Source organism: Podarcis bocagei, assembly GCF_964188305.1.
Source record: "Podarcis bocagei genome assembly, chromosome: 14".
Lineage (NCBI taxonomy): Eukaryota > Metazoa > Chordata > Lepidosauria > Squamata > Lacertidae > Podarcis > Podarcis bocagei.
The window spans coordinates 2,370,001-2,391,520 of record NC_138139.1 but is presented as its reverse complement, the minus strand read 5'-3'; the positions used below and the strand labels follow the sequence as shown (position 1 = coordinate 2,391,520).

Below are 21,520 nucleotides of genomic sequence, written 5' to 3'. Positions count from 1 at the left end.
GAACAGCGGTTTGCAGAAGGGCATAGTCTAGAGGGGGGAAGCTGGGAAATAGTGGGTGAGGAGCAGCTAGAAGAGGAACCACCAGGAGAGAGAGAGCTGGCAGATTCAGTGTCCTTGGACAGCATTCCTGACCCCCTTCGCCTAAGACTAGACGGGCTTTGAGAGTGATAGAACAAAAAGCGTAACAGCAACAAGCTCAGATTACCCGACGTAGGAGTGGCATAGATTAATGGAGATGGGGGGGGATGAACCTTCACTGGGAGCAACACCATTTTTTAGGGAGATATGCATTGCTGTGTCTCTTGCTGTGACTATTAAAGAAACTCTGATAAGAACGCTCCTTTTGTTTGATCTTCTCATTCACTGCCACCGGGGAAGGGATCTAATTCCCCAAAGTCTGACACATAAGCTTCTCACGTCCTGCAGTCTGCCACATCACTTTCCCCAACTGTATTTCCCAGTAACCTTTAGATCCCTCAGAACAAAATCTTATCAAGGATCATGAACAGCTTACCTGAATAAAAACAACCCCACTGTTGCTGGTTTCTCTCTGAAATACACAGCCATGCCCACTCAGGGGCATTCTCAGCTTATGCAGGTGGGCGATGTCTAGGTCCCAATAACCAGGTGACCCCACACAAACTAATGGCCTACCCTAGAATGTGCCACAGTGATCCAATAACTTCCCCCACCTCCAACCTAGATGAATGTAGCAAATTTTGGTTCAAGTGTTTACAGATTCCCTCAGAATTTGTGTAAATATTTTCCATCATAGCAGGGCCCCAAAATGCACTTCATATTAGTTTTGCTGAACCCAGTATTCTCTGCAGCCCTCAAGGGTCCTGCGGGGCAGGGGAAGACAAAGCAAACCCATGGCTGAAAACAGTTTTATACATTCCACACTCCAATCCACACCTGCTTGAAGCCTGATGAGCCAGGAGATAAACATTTTTTAATGTTTGTGGCTTTTTATTCATACCAATACACTTTTTGTCTAAAAAAACACTCAGAATTGTCTTTTTGACCATCAACGCTAGCAATATATCAGAAACTCCAGAGTTCCTTTCAAAGATTACATACAAGAGAGGCTTCGACATACTGTTAAAATAATGGGTACAACTCTGACCATTGCACACACTAAAATATATTTGCACTTTGCAAAATAAAAAGGTTTCCCCCCTAAAATGTTTGGTTATTCCTGGTATAAAAAAGAGAAGTAAAATGCAGCACAGCTGAGATTTCAGCCAAAATAAAATAAAATGAAGACAACATATAGATTTAAGTGCGAATATAAACATACAAAGCTACACAGATAGAAAAGCTTTTTTTTTTTTAAAAAAAGGAAAATACTACAATGATGGAAGTCCTAGAGGAGGACAACACTGGAATAGTCCATCAGTTTAATGCACCACACGAAGCTTCTTCGTTCTTTGTGGGCCTGTTCCTTTCGTGGCAGTTATAGAATCCCTTCGTACCATCAGGGCCCCTGGGCAGACGCAGAACGCCAACGGGTAACCCAACTGCAGTCGGTATTTTGGGACTCTGCACTGGGCTGCCTACAGGACTTTTCTCTTGTGTCAGAGTCTGAGCTTGCCGCCTCCTCTGCACCCACGGGCTGCTGGAAGGAGTAACACTACTGTCCGATGAATAATCCATGCATCTCCTTGATGTCTCAGGGCTGGTGCTCAGGCTAAGCCTTCCTTCTCCAGCAAGTGGGGACATCCTGGACACTTTACGCAGTGCAGAAGGGCTGCTCCAAGGGCTGGATCTTGGAGACACGTTTGGGCTAAGATGATTGTTCTGGTAGGCAGAAAGACTCAATTTGTTGGAAGAGTTGCTTCTGCGCCCAGACATGGGTGATGCTGGGTTGCTCTCAGGCTCGGAGGAGCTGTTGGCTGAAGATTCATCACCAATGAACTGAAGTTCTTCAACCCTCTTGTTCACTGAACGCGTTTTGCTGAGAGCCTTGCTGGAGTCTTCTTCACGGTTCTTGTCTTTGAGGACCTTCTTTTTTGGAGGCTTCATTCCAATGAGGATAACCTTCATGGCAGTTTCATTGTCCCTGATGCACATAGACTCGTGAGCTTTGATAGCAGCATCTACCTCTTCAAACTCGATGATCGCACATTCTTTGGTTCCCACTTGGCTGTATCGGCTGCTGAATCTCTTGATATCTGGTGGAAGATCCCGACCAGGCTTGAGGATGCGAACCGATGAGATGACGCCAAACCTGACAAATGCTTTGAGGAGATGCTCCATTATCTTCTCTTGAACACATCCATTCTCTTGTCCTCCATCTGGAGGATGGAGATCAGAAACCAAGCAGATGTCATAGACAAGCAGCATCTTGCTTGGGAGATTCTCGCTAGGGAAGACAGGGACAGGAGTGTTACGACGGACCTTCCTGTTGTCTTCATTCAGCTCCAAAACATCAGAATATTTCAGGGCATAAGATGTGGTTCTCCAGTCACGGGTCAAGTGTTTTACCTGTAAGGGAAAGGTAGCTCATTGATAAAAGGCAAAAACATTCCTCTTCTCCCAGGCCTTTGGCTACTTGAACTATCTATGGTCCTTTAAACTGTTGAGGGTATTGTTTTCGTTTCTTTCTATGTTATGTCTTTTGTGGTTTTATATTGTAAACAGCCCTGTGATCCTCAGGTCAAGGGTACTATAGAAATTTGAACAAACAAACAAACAAACAAACAAACAAACAAATAAAACACCAGAATAGTATGACATAGCCATAAGTTCACTTGCATAATTTGCCATTAGCCTGGAAGACCAAGGGACACAGGCGCACACAACCTACTTCAGGCTGCTGGAGGGAGCAGCAGGACACTCAGTGGCTCTGTGCCGGGCCAGCTGCATATCCTGCAAGACAGCCAGGACTGCATTCCTGCATTGCAGGAATCCAACTCTATGATTCTATGACTGCCTCCTGCAGCTTTAAGCTGCCTGCATGGCCCATGTACCGTATTTTTTGCACCATAACACTCACTTTTTTCCTCCTAGAAAGTAAGGGGAAATGTCTGTGCGTGTTATGGAGGGAATGCCTACGGGTGGCGGGGGGGGGGGTCTGCTGCAGTCGTGAGCAGAGGATCCATGGTTCCCCTTCCTTCCCTCCTCCGTGGCTCGCTTTGAAACAGCAAAGCAGGAGAAGAGCTGCTCAGTGGGGAGGAGAGAGGGACAGAGAGCCTGCTTCTTTAAAGGAGCAAAGCGGGAGAGGAGAGGAGCCTTCTCCCCTTATACCCCTCTTCTGCATTATTAGAAGCATCCTTCTCCACACACCCCACGCATGCTCCTTGTCCCTTGAGTGCTTTTCCTTCCCTCCCCACTTAAAACGTGGTTACAAAGCACGGATCCACATGGAACCTCAGGATTTTTGCACTGGGTCACCCCAAATTCACCATCAGATCACATAGCATGTCCATGGCTACATCTTGCACCAAAGAAATCACGCACCCACTGTTGCCTGGGGCCGCAGTGGTGCAAAAACGTGGTTACAAAGCATGGATCCACATGGATCCTCAGGATTTTTGCATTGGGCTACTCCAAACTCACTGTCAGATCACATGTCTGTGGCCACAGCATGAACCACAAAAATCATACATCCACTGTTTCGTTTAGAATATTTTTTTTCTTGTTTTCCTCCTCTAAAAACTACGTGTGTGTGTTATGGTCGGATGCGTGTTATAGAGCGAAAAATACGGTAATTGAAAGACAGCAAAGCTTTCTTATCGTGGAAATGCCCTCTGGTATCCAAGTTCTGGGCTGACACACAAGTGGAAAGGGACAGGAAGGGAAAACCATATGCATATAGGAGCATAGCCTGAACGGACTCTGCTGGCCCCTCTGGTTGAAGCAACACTTTGCAGCCACCATGCAACAAAACTCACCTTTTTGAAAGATGTCAGGAGCTTGACACTGACGTATCCCATCTTGTTCCTCCGAACATGCTTCAGGAGAAAGGCATCTTTTTCAAGGTTTTCATCTGAGAAGTAATACTCAATCTGGGCCACCAGCTTCACGATCAGCTCCTGCTCCGGAGGTTTCCAGTTGTGGCCAAAGTCATCCCCATCATTCTCACCACCACTAGGAAGAGAGAGAAAAGAAGACGATATTGCTCAACACACCTGGATGTCTTATTACAATTTTACACCTGCATTTCTGCTTCTTCCAAGGGAAATATTGCTGCAAGGTGGAATCATTCTTGCAAGGCTCCTTTCAGAAGAGAGTCCTTCTGACCTACAGAAGCATTTCTTTTAATGGAATCACCTGAATAGGAAACTAAAATGATGGTTTCATGTGACACTTAATATGCAGCTATGCAACAATGGTCCTACTATGATGGTTCCTCAGAATTAAGCCTTGTTCAAGCAATGTTCTGAGAAATGTTAATTATTAGTCTCCCATTTGTAGCTTCTATTTGCTGTTGCTTCCTGTTTAGTGTGACAGTGCTGTTACTGCTTAATTGCTCCTTTGCCTGTCAGTTCCTGATCCAGATTAATTACTGGTTTTGTTTTTCTTTATCTTTACTGTGATATACTGTCTTTTTGCTACTCCAAAATAACTATTTCACAATAAAAAAATAAAAAATAAAAGTGGTAGGAGAGCAGCCATTATGACTCTCCTGCAGGGAACTAGAAGTGACTGATTTAGTACTTCTAAACCTTTGTACTTTTAAAAGCCACAAGTGGAAGCTTCTAATTCAAAGGCAATGCTAGCACTGAAAAGCTTCAATAGCACTTTGCTATTCTACACCCGTTTGAGTGGCACTGCAACCATATTTTAAAATTAAAAGAAGAAAACAAGGCACCATAAATCAGGCCCAAAGGAAAACAAAATCAATGAAATGCAATGGGTTGCCAAGAATAAAGTCTGTAAGAATCAAGTACGGTATGTAGAACATGAATGAACAGTAGCAATTCTAGATGGTAACCAAAGTCTTATGAGGTTGTCCATTTTCATTCACGTGTCCCAATGTGACAGAGCAGAAAGAAAGAATGTGAAATCCATGTATTAGAGGGAGAACTGGACATGATTGCCAGCCCTGGGAATGATGACGTAGTGGTAATAATAATAAAATCTGTGCACTTCACAGGGTTGACAAGCTTGCTTGACTTACTGATGTCAGGCCCAGAAAAACACATTTTTACTTTGCAGAAATCCAAAGCCAAGAAACACTAAATCCTGCAACTTATGTAGAACCATGTAATGTACCAATTACCAATCCTATATAAGAGCCCAATAAGAGCCCTAGGACTGGATTAGACCCAGGCCCATCTGTTCTCACAGTGAACAAGCCTCTCCCTTTGGAGAGCTCACAAGCAGGATTTAAGAGGACCAGCCCTCTCACCTCTTGTGCCCCTAAGCAGGCCCAAGACTGGCGGGGGCATACGGCCATCGTGGCTATTTTTGTGGCTATTTATATACCTTTTAATCAACAAAAGTCTCTAAGTGCTTTACATAAAACAATATGAAATATTCCAAAGAAAATACTGATAAAATCCCCAGATACATGGAAGTGTGCTTTTAAAACAGGAGACATGTGGGTGTCTCCCCCCATATATATAGAGAGAGGGAGAGAGACAGAGAGAGGGTGCTCAAAGTCAACCCTTTAAACACACACACACACACACACACACACACACACACACACACACACACATATATGAATTACATGTCTGGGTAGGCTATAAAAGTTTTTAAGCAGGCGTCAGAAACAGTTCAGAGAAAGCCCCTTCCTAATATTAACAGCACCCACTGACAGCCTTGTCCATCACTACATCTTCTGCGAACAAAAACCACATGTTTTAGTCACCTCTCTCTAGTCCTCAAGGGCAGTAAAAACCACTTTGTTAAGTGATGGAATTATGCCAGGTCTTGATAAAGAGATGGCCCACCAGAGATATGATTCATCAAGTGCTGTTGTCTTACAAGTGTCACTTGGTCTGGAAAAAAAGAGAGGAAAGATGCTGAATACTGCTCTCCCCCCCCCCATTTAAAAACATAGATTGTGTTTTTCGAATATATCACACTGAAGAGTGCAATATACTCTTGTGCCTCAGCAGCTTTGGAGAGGCAAAGAACATAGGATTAGCCTTGACGTGTGTCTGTGTTTGGATTGTCTGATGACTCACAGGCAGATGAGTCACAATCTAACGTGGTTGTTTTTCTGGCTCCTTGATCATTTCTTTTTTGGATTTCGTTGTCTCCATCATTTTGCACCCCTCCTCTTCCCTTACCACCCCCCACTGGATATTTCAAATGCAGATTGCTAGGCTCTGTGGAGGCATTGGGGGTTCTCCTGCTCCACCCGCTCCACTGCTCACATACACACATGGATTCAATAGCAGATGCATTCCTGACATTTCAAAAGGGAGGCTCCATCTGCCGCACTGGGCAGAAGCAGAATACAGAGGGGCTTGGGTTGCCTGAGCTCTTGTATCCCAGCTCTACGATGGAGATCTTCTGGAGGTTGTCCCCCATGTTACAGAGGCCCAGCTGGCTTCAACTAGAAGCTGGACATTTGGTGGCACTGGTCCCTTCCAACTGAGATTCAGCACAGGAATCCTCGCTTTTGATTTTCAGGTGTTTCTTGAAGGATTTTATTCTATTTTTTATTTTTATTTTTTGTACTGACAGGGTCTTCAGTTTTTGATCAGTTGGTCAAGGGAATGCTTGTGAATACTAGCTGCTGGAAACCACAGGAGGGGAGAAGGCTGTTGTGCTTGGTCCAGACATAGGAGCCACCTCCTAGGGGCCTTTGCTTCCCCCCAATAAAATATTTGAGGGGGTCAGGGCCCCCCAAAGTTGATGGACAATGCCATTCAAATGGTGTGCATGTACCACAAATTGTAATCAATTATGCAGGTGGGCCCCCCGCCCCAATATTTTATTCAAGTTGGTATCTGAGTCCAGCTTGCAAGTTTCAGGTATCTGGCTGGCCAGGTTGCTGGACTAGACAGGCCACTGGCTCCATCCAGCAGGTTCTCCTTATGTTTTTATTATTGGTTTTTTTTAAAAAAATATCTTTTATAGTATAATGTACACTTCCTTGAAATATCATTCTTCTTTGGTGATCCCTTGTAGCCGAGTAAGATTGTCTTCCATAAACATGGTTTTAACAATGAGTCCATAAGTGACTATGGAGGCCAATTCTGGATCCACACTTCCTACCACAGTGGGGACATTGGTTTCCGGATGGGACTTGATCATGGTGTGGATTTGCCAAGCGTGCCTTCCTCTTTGCACGTTTGAGCGTGCAAAGACCTCTTTGAGCGTCTTCAAAGCCTTTGGTAAAGGCTGTTCTCCAATTGGAGCGCTCGCAGGCCAGTGTTTCCCAGTTGTCAGTGTTTATACTACACTTTTTTAGATTTGCTCTGAGACAGTCTTTAAACCTCTTTCGTTGACCACCAGCATTATGCTTTCCATTTTTAAATTCGGAATAGAGTAGTTGCTTTGGAAGACGATCATCAGGCATCCGTACAACATGACCAGTCCAATGAAGTTGATGTTGAAGAATCATTGCTTCAACACTGGTGATCTTTGCTTCTTCCAGTTCACTGATATTAGTTTGCCTGTCTTTCCAAGTGATGTGTAATTTTTTTTGGAAACATCGTTGATGGAATCTTTCAAGGAGTTGGAGATGGCCTTGATAAGTGGTCCATGTTTCACAAGCATACAGTAAGGTTGGTAGTATAATAGCTTTGTAAACAAGCATTTTGGTTTCCCTGTGAATGTTCCAGTCCTCAAACACGCTGCACTTCAATTGGGAGAAAGCCGCACTCGCAGAGCTCAGGCGATGCTGGATTTCGGCATCAATGTTGACCCTTGTGGAAAGATAATGGCCTAGGTAGAAGTGATTGACGTTTTCCAGCGTTACACCATTGAGTTGGATTTGTGGCACTGCAGAGGGGTTATTTTGTACTTGTTGGTCTAGCACTTTGGTTTTTGGTATGTTGAGTGATAGGTCAAGCTTTTCGTAAGCTTCTGAAAGATATTTAGGATGGTTTGGAGGTCATCCTCTGAGCGTGCATACACTACGTTGTCATCAGCATACTGAAGCTCTATGATGGAAGATACGGTAACCTTACTCTTTGCTTTCAGCCTGCTCAGATTGAAGAGCTTTCCATCTGTTCAATATATGATTTCTATTCTGGTGGGGAGTTTCCCTTCGACAAAGAATCATAGAATCATAGAGTTGGAAGAGACCACAAGGGCCATTGAGTCCAACCCCCTGCCAAGCAGGAAACACCATCAGAGCACTCCTGACATATGGTTGTCAAGCCTCTGCTTAAAGACCTCCAAAGTAGGAGACTCCACCACACTCCTTGGCAGCAAATTCCACTGTCGAACAGCTCTTACTGTCAAGAAGTTCTTCCTAATGTTTAGGTGGAATCTTCTTTCTTGTAGTTTGGATCCATTGCTCCGTGTCCACTTCTCTGGAGCAGCAGAAAACAACCTTTCTCCCTCCTCTATGTGACATCCTTTTATATATTTGAACATGGTTATCATATCACCCCTTAACCTCCTCTTCTCCAGGCTAAACATGCCCAGCTCCCTTAGCCGTACCTCATAAGGCATCGTTTCCAGGCCTTTGACCATTTTGGTTGCCCTCCTCTGGACACGTTCCAGTTTGTCAGTGTCCTTCTTGAATTGTGGTGCCCAGAACTGGACACAGTACTCCAGGTGAAGTCTGACCAGAGCAGAATACAGTGGCACTATTACTTCCCTTGATCTAGATGCTATACTCCTATTGATGCAGCCCAGAATTGCATTGGCTTTTTTAGCTGCTGCGTCACACTGTTGGCTCATGTCAAGTTTGTGGTCAACCAAGACTCCTAGATCCTTTTCACATGTACTGCTCTCAAGCCAGGTGTCCCCCATCTTGTATTTGTGCCTCTCATTTTTTTTGCCCAAGTGCAATACTTTACATTTCTCCCTGTTAAAGTTCATCTTGTTTGTTTTGGCCCAGTTCTCTAATCTGTCAAGGTCGTTTTGAAGTGTGATCCTGTCCTCTGGGGTGTTAGCCACCCCTCCCAGTTTGGTGTCATCTGCAAATTTGATCAGGATGCCCTTGAGTCCATCATCCAAGTCGTTGATAAAGATGTTGAATAAGACCGGGCCCAAGACAGAACCCTGTGGCACCCCACTAGTCACTCTTCTCCAGGATGAAGAGGAACCATTGATGAGCACCCTTTGGGTTCGGTCAGTCAGCCAGTTACAAATCCACTGAGTGGTAGCATAGTCAAGACCGCATTTTACCAGCTTCTTTACAAGAATATCATGGGGCACCTTGTCAAATGCCTTGCTGAAATCAAGGTAGGCTACATCCACTGCGTTCCCTTCATCTACCAGGCTTGTAATTCTGTCAAAAAACGAGATCAGGTTAGTCTGACATGACTTATTTTTCAGAAATCCATGCTGACTATTGGTGTAGGATCATGGCAATGAAAATAATGAATAGAGTTGGGGCAATAACACAACCCTGTGTAACTCCTGATCCCACTGTGAATGGTTCATTTTGAGAGCCATTGTTATCTGCGTTTGTTGCTGGCATATTATCATGGGGGGGCCGGATGATGTTTACTAATTTATCTGGGCAGCCAATTTTCAGAAGGACAGTCCACAGGGCATTACAATTTACGGTGTCGAAAGCCTTGGTCAGGTCAATAAACGCCATATACAGGGGTTGGTTTTGCTCTCTGCATTTTTCTTGAAGCTGTCGAGCAGTGAAAATCATGTCCACTGTCCCCTAGAAGGTCAAAAACCATTTTGGGATTCAGGAAGGGTCACCTCGGATATTGTTACGAGACGGTTTGCTAAGATCCTTGCAAGAATTTTGCCGGCCGCAGCTAATAGAGAGATGCCTTGATAGTTTCCGCAATCAGTTCTGTCACCTTTTTAAAAGAGATTGATAATTATGGCATCTCTAAAGTCGGCTGGGATTTCTTCTCTTTCTCAGATTTTTTTTGATGAACTTGTGAAGTTGTGTAAATTCAATTCCACCCACTTTGAAGATTTCGGCAGGTATCCCATCAGGTCCACTGGCTTTGTTGTTTTTCATTTGGTTAATAGCTATACACAGCTCTCCCAGATTTGGAGATACTGCAAGCTGATCTCTAACTGGGTTTTGTGGAATTTGTGAGAGGACCTCAGCAGCTACAGGGGAGTTGCGGTTAAGATGTTGGTAATGCTCTTTCCAGCGCAGTGAAATAGCTATTTTATCTTTTAGAAGTGTGGTACCGTCTGCTGAGCGTAGGGGGCATATGTCATGATTTATTGGCCCATAGATGGTCTTTGTGGCTTTAAAGAAACTCTGTGCATCATGAGTGTCGGCTAAGTGCTGGATCTCTTGAGCTTTTTTTGCCCACCAGGTGTTCTTTAGTTCTCTTGTTCTTCTTTGAACCTCAGCCTTAGCGTTGGCATAGGTTTTTTTCTTAGTGGCGCAGTTTCTACCTCTTTGCCAGATCTGAAAGGTCTTCCTTTTCTTGTCAATCATGCGTTCAATCTCACTGTCATTCTCATCAAACCAGTCCTGGTGTTTCTTGGTTTGGTATCCACTCATTTGTTCACTGGCTGCAATAATGGATGTTTTTAGCTTGGTCCAGTGTTCCTAGATGTTATCAGGGAATTCTGAAAGCAGATGGTCCTTAAGAGTCGTTTGGAAGCAGTCCCATTTAATGGGATCTTGAAGGGCTTGAGTGTTCATTTTGTGCCTTGGTTTCCTTCCTTGAAGCCTGCATTGAGGTATAATCTTGATAGCCATCGTGGAGCGTATTAGTCAGTGATCAGTCCAACAGTTGTCGGTGCTTGTCATAGCTCTGGTAAGGAGCACATCATGGCAATCTTTAGCACAGACAATAGCATAGTCTAAGAGGTGCCAATGGTTTGACCGAGGATGCCTCCATGAAGTTTTAAATTTATTTTTCTGTCAAAAGAGTGTGTTGGTAATAACAAGGTTGTACGCTGCACATACCATCAAAAGTAAAATTCCATTCTGGTTGCTGCTGCCAACTCCTCTTTTCCAACAGTCCCAGGCCACAGATCAAAATCTCGCCCAACTCTTGCATTAAAATCACCCAGGAGGATAATTTTATCTTCCTTAGGCGTCTCTGATAGGACGGTATCCAGCTGAGAGTAAAAATTTTCTTTAATGTCTTCATTGGCATCCAGTGTTGGTGCATAAGCGCTTATAATAGTAGCCTGTTGGTTTTTGGTGAGCTTTATTCGAAGGGTTGAGAGTTGCTCATTAATGCTGGTAGGGACTTCTGACAGAAGCTTCACAAGATATCGTTTTTGATAGCGGAGCTATTTGATGTTAGATAGACCTTTCCAGAAGAAAGTGTAGCCTCCTTTTTCTTCCTTCAGTTGTTCCTCGCCTGCTCTTTGAGTCTCTTGAAGCGCTCCAATATCAATGTTAAAACGTCACATCTGTCTTGCAATGATGGCAGCTCTGCGTTCAGGATGCTCACTGTCTGTGTTATCTGACATGTTACGAAGTCTGTATATTCCATGTTACAAAGTTCAATTGTCTTTTACGACCGTTAGGTGGTGACTCCACTGGGTGCTGTAATCCAATCAGGGAAAAAGGGAAGCAGACTATGTTTAGGGCACCTTTTCTAGCCCCTCCCCCTTTTCAGGGTGAGCAGAGTGGATCCTAAAAAGGGCTGCTCAGTCATGGATACAGCTGCCGAGCTGCTCAACTGCCTCGTTCCTTGAGTCAGAATGACAGAATCTGTATCCACCACCCATGTGCCGGTTCATGACTAGGGGCTTCCAGATTTCACAATCCTGCCCCTGTTACCATTTGCCGATTGCCATGGGACTTTTGGGGTTTGGGTTGGGTTTTTGGAAGACACCTGTGCGTGAATTTGTTTTATGTGTGTAGATCAGTGCATGCTGACCAATGCGCAGTCTTCGCAGTAGGGCTCTGTTCCGATGGCGTGAAGTAGTCACAACAAACTGGTAGATTCCTATCTGCTGCAGCCTTCATCCACCTTCACATCCGTTTTAACACACTGCTTGTTATCACCTGCCTGTTCTGCCGTTGAGGACTTCTTGGATCATTCTTTGTCTAGCTCCTTCCCTTTGACCTTACCGCCTTAGGTGACCCTGCTGGGAGTATGAGATTCCCAACGGCTTCACTCACAGGAGTCATAGGAACACGCAAGCCCACTCACCACAACAAGGTGATAATCCACGAGTGGGTTGAAATATCGTATGATACTTTGGTATAGAAATAAATTTATAAAATAAGAAGTTATTATATCACCATGCATACTTACTGTAAAATACACAATTCTGGAGACCCATAACTGATAATAACTGTCCAAACTAGGTTATCTTGGAATACTGCTATGTATACCCTCTAGAAAGATGGGGAACACATTAATAATACCTGAGATGCTATTGAAACATTTTCATCAATTTGAAAAATATGGCAACACATGTCCAAAAAAAATAATTTGACCTTTTCTCCCACACTAAAATGACTATGTGGGGAGAGCAGACTCTAAAAATAGGGAAATAAATGGGGATATGGAAGAGCTGAATAAATTCGGCCATATTAATGTTAGGCCAATTGATAGACGAGAAGGATGAATTTTATGTATACTCTATGTTAAGAGTTATGTTAAGGGTAATATGAATTACAGTGGTGCCTCGCAAGACGAAATTAATCCATTCCGCGAGTCTCTTCGTCTTGCGGTTTTTTCGTCTTGCGAAGCACGGCTATTAGCGGCTTAGCAGCCATTAGCGGCTATTAACGGCTTAGCGGCTATTAACGGCTTAGTGGCTTTAAGAAAAAGGAAACAAATTCGCAAGAACTCGCAAGACGTTTCGTCTTGTGAAGCAAGCCCATAGGGAAATTCGTCTTGCGGAACGACTCAAAAAACGGAAAACTCTTTCATCTTGCGAGGCATTCGTCTTGCGAGGTACCACTGTACCCTTAAATGCTCAATGGCAATATGTTCAGATAAAGCATTGGCTAACTACCACTTATGGACCAGTAGCTTAACATTAACTCTTATGTAACAAATACACCCCACTATCACCTTATACAAATGTTTTTTTTTTAGCAGCAAACCAGTTTGAAATACAGATATTAAGGGAGGAAGTGTAAGAAAGAACTTGAAGTCTCAATCTCGACCAAGCAATGGGAAACTGTATTCTCTAACAGGGGTGTCTCTAGACCTTAAACTAAGACTCATACAACAAATAAATAATATTTAGAATTTACTGGATTCCATTACATTTGTTCATGAAAGGGTTATCTAAGACATTGAGCTGCTGAAGATGTAACAAGGACAATGCTTCTTTAAAATATATGTTCTTACAATGTCCTACATTGGCAGAGGGTAATAGAAAGGATTAATGTGACTTTATGGAAAACTCTTAGATTTGCAGAAGAAAATATCATTTTGAATTATATACCAAATACATGGAACCTAACAAAGGGACAATATGAATGGACTCTCTGCACCCTTACTATGGCAAAAATACAGGTATTGATGAACTGGAAGAAAAAAATGAGGTTCCCTTCAATGAATGGGGAAAAAAATATGTACAGTATAAACTTGCAACACATGAACAAGTTGCATACAAACATAGACTTGCCATGGACAAATTTAATGATATTTAGAAATCATTTTTATACACTGTATTAGGTTAGGTTTAGGATAAGTGAAATAACGATCTTGTAATGTTTATGTTTTCTTCTTTTTTTCCTCTTTTGTCTTTTTAAAAATTCTTTTTATTCTTTTCTCTTTTTTACACAGGTGTATCTTAACAATTGTTATTTTTTCATGTCTTGTTTTACCTTGTGCACTTATAATTTTATACTGGATACAACTATTCTTTTTATTTTTCATATATGTATAACCTGCCCAATCCAGTGCAGAAACCAGCTGAGTGAGCTGTTACGCCTGGACTTCAAAAGAATGGAAACCTTTAATGCCATGGACTCTTCACTGCCTTGTTTCTTAAAGAGCTGCCATTAGCATACCCGCCCCCACATTTCAGGAGGGCAAATCGGGGCACCCCCCTCCACCATCTCGCTGCCGGCTCCTTTGCCCACTTGCTCCTTCGCTGCCACTGCCACCCCAAGGCCACCCTTCCTTCCCTCCACCTTCCCCCGCAACCTCCTCCTCTGTGGCCTCCTCTTCCTCCTCCAAGGCCTTGACCAAAGTTGCGTCAACTGGCACCCAAGGGAGAAGCTGCTACCCTCCTGCCCTCCTCACTCTGGTGTGAGCCAACTGACTCACACCACAGGGCAGGACAAAAAAAACGCCTGTCTTTGGGTCCCACACGCTGGTGTGGCCAGAACACAGGAGTCATAATGGGACATCCAGGATTGGGTGGCTCCTGTCCATCTGGGATGTCCCACCTAAAACGGGACACTTGTGCGCTATGCACTAGGAAGTTGCCTCTTGCCAGTGTAGACTGTTTTTCTAGCCTGGGATTTTCCACTCTGATTGACAGCTGACTTTCCTGGGGGTGAGGAAGAAACAGCCCTCTCTCATCGCCAGCTGCCTGGCCCTTTCAAGTTGCGGAGCTTCTTGAGATTGAACCAGAAGCTGTCTGGTGCTCTGCCATTGAGTCACTAGGATTCCTTCTCAACTTTTGTTTAAAGGGTTTGAGACAATTTTGTTTGCCCCAGCCAATGAGAGAGAAACACACACACAAACACTTCAACTTTATATCAGTAGTTGCGTACTCATTTCTAAAACAGCCAAAATATAATTTGGGAATTAACAGCTGCATTTTGCAAATGACAGCTCTACAAAGGTGGCAGCCGGAAGGGAAAGCAACATCTTGACTTGGTAAAGGAGGTTAGAAACAGCTGTTATTTTACTTTTCAAGAGAGGGAAGTGCAGACCACACGTGTATAACACTTCCCTGCTCAACTGGGCTGGAAACACTGGTGTCATGTCCTTCTCCAAAGCACATGTAAAAGTCGCAAGCATTTCCTTTTTCCTTCCAAGAGTGGAAAGAGACACAGGAGGGTCTTAAGGGATCAGGGTAAAAGAGCAGGAAAAATGTTCTCTAGTTGTCGTTCCTTTCAACAGTGGAATTTTTTATGTGTGTATGGCTTTTTTTCAGCAGGAACTCACATTCATTGTGAGTTCTGGCACCTTTTCTTCTAGAAATAGATATAGATAGTGACATGGGTGGCGCTGTGGTCTAAACCACTGAGCCTCTTGGGCTTGCCGATTGGAAGGTTGGTAGTTCGAATCCCTGTGACGGAGTGAGCTCCCTTTGCTCTATCCCAGCTCCTGCCAACCTAGCAGTTTGAAAGCACACCAGTGCAAGTAGATAAATAGGTACCGCTGGGGCGGAAAGGTAAATGGCATTTCCGTGCACTCTGGCACTTGGCACAGTGTTCTGTTGAGCCAGAAGCGGTTTAGTCCTGCTGGCCACACAATCTGGAAAGCTTTCTGTGGACAAACACTGGCTCCCTTGGCCTGAAAGCGAGATGAGAGCTACAACCCCATAGTCGCCCTTGACTGGTCTTAACCATCCAGGGGCCCTTTACCTTAGATATAGATATAGATCATATAGATATAGATTACATAGATTATATAGATGATATATAGATGTTGTTGTTTTATAGTTTGCTGATTATTCACTAATTTGTGGTTGTAATTTAGCTAACATGACCCACTCTGGGACCTTAGGGTGAAGGGTGGGTAAGAAATGCCAAAAATAAAATAAGTTAATGAAATCCCATTAGCGTCCAGGTTCACAAAGTTACCACGATGGTACCCAAGCCTAGTTTCTACACAAATGCAACATACACCAGTATAGCTTATTTACTGAATTAAGCAGAATTCAGGATAGAAAATGTTGCATGTAGTTTCCTGCAGGCACTAAGGTGGTCCTGGGGTGGTGAGGTTGATGGGGCATCCAATCTCACCCTGTTAGCATGCTATTTTTGCAATTGCCAGAAACGAGGAAGGATATACAGGGTATGTGTGTACAGAGAGTCTAAGAAGGGCCATAATCTCCTTAGTACCCCTGAAAATCTCTTTGTTCTGAGTCATACTTTCCAACAAGGAGATGGTACTGCTTCAGGTCAACCCTCTGCCATGTCTACTCAGAAGTAAGCCCCTTGCAGTCCAAGTGCATCAAGGACTTCCACCCAGCAAGGGAATGGTGTCACAGGGGGACAGCAGCTATTTCTTACAAATGCAGAGAGCTGTCTGCAAGTCAGCATAGTGTCGCAAAAGGCCACCGTAAAAAAGGGAAATTCTTCTGCTGGTGTCTGCATTGGGCAGGGGTAGTGTTTAGGGTTTTTTATTGATATAATTTTTTTGTATGTGTAAATTGTTGGATTTGTTTGTGTGTTTTGTTGATGTTTTATTTATTCCTTATGACTACTTTTCTTATGTTGTAATTACATATATTTTTCATGTTGAAAGCCACCTTGAACATGGTTTGAACTATGGAAAAGGAGGGACTCTCTTGGGTGGGAGAGCCACTGTGTGGAGGCTCCTCTTTATTTTCTAACCAAACATGATTTGGATGCTGGTGGGACAAGAATGAGAGAGACCCTTTCTTCTGGCACCCCCTCGCAACAATTCTGTAGCCTACCAGAAAGTTTTTCAGGTCACACACACCATTTTGATTTGGGTTACGGCTATCAGTTAGTTCTATGCTGGGCCATGTTAGCAAGCCCAGGTGGGACTTCTGGATGTGCCTCCTACTTACTGAGCAAAAACTATTCTGCTTCGGACCCCAGAGTCCTGGTTACTGGGTAAACATTATCCAGAGTTCATTTAGATCTCTCCCTGTCCCTTCCCCTGCAATGCTACACACCCTCCAAATGTATGCATGATTGAAACCTATTCAAAAGTCAAGTGAAACCAGTAGTAGGGGAAGAAGGGAGAGACAGGCACAGAATGCTGCAGAGCTACTATTCTACGCCAGTGCTATGGGGGATGCCCAGCGCCAGCTCATTAAGACAGCGGCAATCCAAGATTATGCCTAGGATCTTCCAGATCCATTTATTTCTAGGTGACTCCTTGCAAGCAGCCAGTAGTGCGTCACAGTCCAGAGGGAGACTTCAACAAGCCAATCACACTAATTAACAGCAGCTTCCTAACAGGCCGTCCTGCCCTATTTCACTAATCTCTGAGTGATGCAGCCACCCTAATCTTTTTTCCTCCACCATGAAAACAACCACCTGCCCACTGCTCCAGAGTCTTGATGGAAACAGGTGCCCAGCAGGTCACTCGTTCATATGCGTGCGTGCGTGCGTGCCTGCATAAGACTGCAACACACACCCATACATCCAGCACAGCCAAACACCCCCATTCTCCAAGTGTCATTTGGAGATAGCAAGCAGAGACTCATACACTCCCTGAAATGAAAGTCATAGCCACATTGATATGAGTTATAGTTAAAGAACCCATGGTTTGAAGTGGATTTGTAAATTGTAGTCCGGTGCAATCTCCAGTTAAAGGGTGTGGAAGGTGACAGGTCTTGGTGTCCCCAGTGGTGCAGTTAGGTGATTTTAGACTTTGGATTTAATGGTTTCAGTTTCTCTCCCTCCCTCCCCCCCCCCACTTCAAAATGTGATAAGCTGGTCCTACTGCCCTTGGGAGTCCTCCTGCTCATTTGGACAGGTGGGGCACTGTGCATCTGCCCCCAAGTCCTGCCCTGGCACCACTGCCCATCCCTCTCTTGCACAGGAGAATCATAAATTCACTTCTCAAGATTAATGACCCTGAACTGAATTTGCAATAGAATTAGAAGTCGTTGTGTCTGCTGTTTGTTATGTACTTTAGATCACCTTGTTATGACACAATTTCCCTAAATCTATGACTTTCCTTTCTTGATTCATTCATCTTACTATATTTCTTCCATAACATTTCATCAAGGAAGCTACTTTCTCTTAGGAAAAGGTTTCTGTGTTCACTGTTCCAAGCGGTGGTGCTGGCTATTAGCTTAGATAGCTTCAAAAGTGAATCAGGCAAATTCAGGAAGGAGTGGAACCTGCACATCTAGCAAGGGAAGATAAAGTGCTAGGAAGTAACAGAGGGGTTCACTCTGGGGCCCAATTATGGGCTTCCTAGAGGCATTCATTTGGTTTGGCACCATGGTAAGCAGGATGCTGGGCTAGACTAGATGGGCCACGGGGTTCCTGGTCCAGAAGCCTTACAAGGAATGGTTGCAAGAGCTGGGTATATCTAACCTGGAGAAGAGAACATTAAGGGTACAGAGGATAAGCTGACTTCAAACATCTGAATGGTTGTTATGTAGACAATACAGATATGTTCCATGTATGGGAAAGGCAGGGAACCAAATCTGGGCTCAACATGAGGCAGAGCATCTTAGTGGTGATGTTTGACAGTGGGGCAAACTCCCTTCACTAGAGGTATTTAATTCCCCCCCCCCATTCTTTAAATTAATTTTCCAAATTTATAACAAACATAAAAGAAAAACATTGCAATATAAAAAAGACAAATGAACAAACATATATCCTAACTGTTAACATCCCAATTTAATTATCATTATTGGATGATTTCCTCGAGTCCCCCTAGCTGAGTTTCCATATAACTCATTGTAGCAGTTTTCCAATATCTAATTTCGAATAAAATTAACTTATTCAATTAACATCTTTCTCTCTCTTCATAGTGTTCTCTATCCATAATGTTATACAATTTAACATATTTAACTCCTAGGCCAATTTGGTACTTACAAATAATTCTACTTATGTTATCTTAGAATATCTAACTAGATAGTACACTGGAGGTATTTAAGCAGAGGCCGGGGGTCCATCTGTCATGGAGGCTGTAACTGTGGATCCTGCATTGAGCAGCTGGTAGGACTAAAGGACCTCCAAAGCCCCCCCCCCTTGGAGGACAACAGCGGTAATAAGGCTGGCGAAGGTGCAGCCCTCCAGATGTTGCTGGATTTCAACTCTCCTCGCCATCCGAAGGTGGCTGCTGACACCCTCCCAGCGCACCAGGGAGCAGAGCCAGGCGGATTTCGAGGGATGGAAAAGTAACGGAGGTCACCTCCTTCTGCTCATCCTCTCCTCCTCGGGGGCATCAGATTACAGGCGCTCAGCTGGCGCAGCCCCCCCCCCCGCCAGTGCCAGGTCAGCAGGAGATCCCTTCCTCTCCCCTGGGGGCGGGGTGGGGGGAACCTCGTCTCCCGGGCTCCCGGCCAAAGGCGACTTTGCAGCATCGCATGGGCTGGAGCGGAGGAGGAGGAGGACAGGGCGAGCGCCGCTTGGTGCAACATCCGGCTCCAGTTGCGCCCAGCTTCCTGCAGGATTTGGGAGCCTCTTGGGTCGCGTCACGCGGCGCCTGCGTCAGCTGCTGCGCTAGGATCCCCTTGAGGATGCGGGGCACCCGCCCGCTCCCTGCCGGGGGAGAAGCTAGCCCGCGTGCCCCTTGGCAGGGGAGCCTCTGCGTTGTTTGTGGAAGGGGGTGTTTTAACAGCATCTATAGCAGGAGAGAATATGGAGCAATAGCAAAACATCATGCAAGGGGGGGGGGGCAAGGGAAGGCGGGCCCGACGGGGGGGCGCGCGGGGAGGAGGATGTTATTCTCTCTTCCAGATGCTGCAACACTCTGAGGCTGTGCACACATGGCCTGCTTAAAACGCGACGTCGTTCTTTCCCTCAATTCGAATCAAAGCTGCTTTGGGAAGGAAACACATCAAAGCAGAGCACCAGGATGGATAAGGATTGTGGCAAAAGCTACGTGCGCACCGCTTCCCCAACTGCATGCAGAGTCAACGGAACTGTGGGGGCGACCCTCTGCCCACCACCCCTGACAATTGGCCAGGCTGGGTGGGATGTCACTGGGAGGGGGAGTCACGGATTCCCCATCGCTGACAGAACGGGTTCTGAACTAAGGGCTGAGATTCTGTTCCTTCCTTGGCGGTGGAAGGCAGGTGGCAGCAGTTTTGCCAATGTGAACAGTTCCAGTGTTGGCTAAACAGTTGTTTTCTGCACAGCAGAGGGAAGGGAATGCTGGGAGTTCCCAGACTGCGCAATTGGAGAGGGGCAAATGTGAGGGGACAGGACAGGGAGGAATTGGGGTAGAAATGTTTTCACGGAAAGGGCGCCCCATGCCCAATAAGGAGGACTGGGTTTTGGGTTTTTTTTATGGACCTCATTCTCTTCACATCTTGGCAGAGCCAAACTGGATGTGACACCAAATGCATCTTTAGCAATCATGGCGGAGTTTGTCGGAGAAGGGCATCGTTCAGCGCAGAGCCCATGCTCTCCGCGCAGGAGGTCTCAGGCTGAAGCCCCTAAGGAAGGAGCTCGGGGGACTGAAGGATGGTCTGACTTGGTTTAATAAGACAGTCTGCTATGGCCATGGATAGTGAGCAGATTTTGACACTTCGAGTTGGGGGTGGGGGGGTTCATGGAAGGGGAGGAAAGACTTAAGCCTCCTCTCTTGATATTCTGTGGACCTAATGGAGTACCACACACACACACACACACACACACACACACACACACCTGCCACCATTTCTTTTTAAAAGAATCCTGATACCACTCAGCATCGCATCTCCTTTGGTCCAAAGATACCAAAAATAGAAATGTCTTCTTTGTGCATTGAATTAGTGCTAGTTACTGTGTGGATGGAATATGAGGTGAAGTGCATTATAGCCAATGCAATCATCACAGACACCCGGCCACGCGTGCCTAAAAGGGGGACTGCGCACATTGCCTGGTCACTCTGAGCTGGATCCCAACTGCCTCCTTGTAGCTAACACAGGTCTGGGGGCTTAGCCAGCGGCTCCACCGATTCACCCGCCTGCTCTCCGGGGCGAGCTCCCCTCCATCATAGATGGAAACCGCTGAACTTCCTATGGAAGCTCGTGGGAGAAAAACTTCTTTCTTTCTTTGCCTCCTCTCCCACTTTCTGTAGAGGAGAGTTTGCGACTTTCCCCTTGCCATCGGGCTTTTTCCTTTGCAAAAGCCCATCACAAGGGCTGACACCTCTCCATTCCCCAAATGCAGAAATCCTAGACGTCGAGTCCTACCTCCCCAGCAGGAGCGGGAGACTTCGCTGGTGGATTCACTATTGTTCACTATTGCGGACTAATAGCGCCGTTTGGATCATCCCCCAAATACCGCGAGTCAAGCAGAAGAGCAGAACTGCGTTGCTCTAGCCCAGCCAACCCGGGGCTGGAGGGGAAAGGCCGGGAGCAGGTTCCGGAGCGGACTCCCGCCTGCGCCACATGCCCCTCGCTCTGCAGTTGCAAAGTAGCAGCCCGCTTGGGAGCGAGGTCGCCGCCAGGCGCCTGCCCGGGGACCCTGTCAGCCCCGGGACGCGCAGCTCACTTCCAGCCCTGCTGAATGCGGAGTCCACGCAGGCCAAGCCAGCCCCGAAGCGGGAGATGGAGGAAGGCAGGCCCGGGCAAGCGGGGCTCCCCCGCCGGGCGCCCCGTCCCTACCTGGACCTCCCGCCGCCGCCGCCGCCGCCGCCCCGCCCGGCCTCGTCTTCGCTGCAGCTGCCGCTGCCCGCGGGCTCGAGGCTCAGGCGCG

The 21,520-nt window shown here is 45.6% G+C and overlaps 1 protein-coding gene across 4 annotated transcripts; it reads right to left on the bottom strand.

Moving 5' to 3' along the window:
* Nucleotides 1-919: 919 nt before the first annotated feature.
* Nucleotides 920-20,944, bottom strand: LARP6 (La ribonucleoprotein 6, translational regulator). Of its 4 annotated transcripts, XM_081170631.1 has the most exons (4): nucleotides 6,337-6,597; nucleotides 5,904-5,951; nucleotides 3,897-4,092; nucleotides 920-2,487 (listed from the first exon to the last, which is right to left on the bottom strand). In XM_081170631.1, the coding sequence occupies exons 1-4, from the start codon at nucleotides 6,369-6,371 to the stop codon at nucleotides 1,396-1,398; spliced, it is 1,371 nt and encodes a 456-aa protein (XP_081026757.1). In that variant the 5' UTR covers nucleotides 6,372-6,597; the 3' UTR covers nucleotides 920-1,395. The 4 variants fall into 4 exon arrangements, with proteins under 4 accessions (XP_081026757.1, XP_081026756.1, XP_081026758.1 ...); XM_081170630.1 differs by lacking the exons at nucleotides 5,904-5,951; nucleotides 6,337-6,597 and adding an exon at nucleotides 20,700-20,944; XM_081170632.1 differs by lacking the exons at nucleotides 5,904-5,951; nucleotides 6,337-6,597 and adding an exon at nucleotides 19,026-19,215.
* Nucleotides 20,945-21,520: the final 576 nt, after the last annotated feature.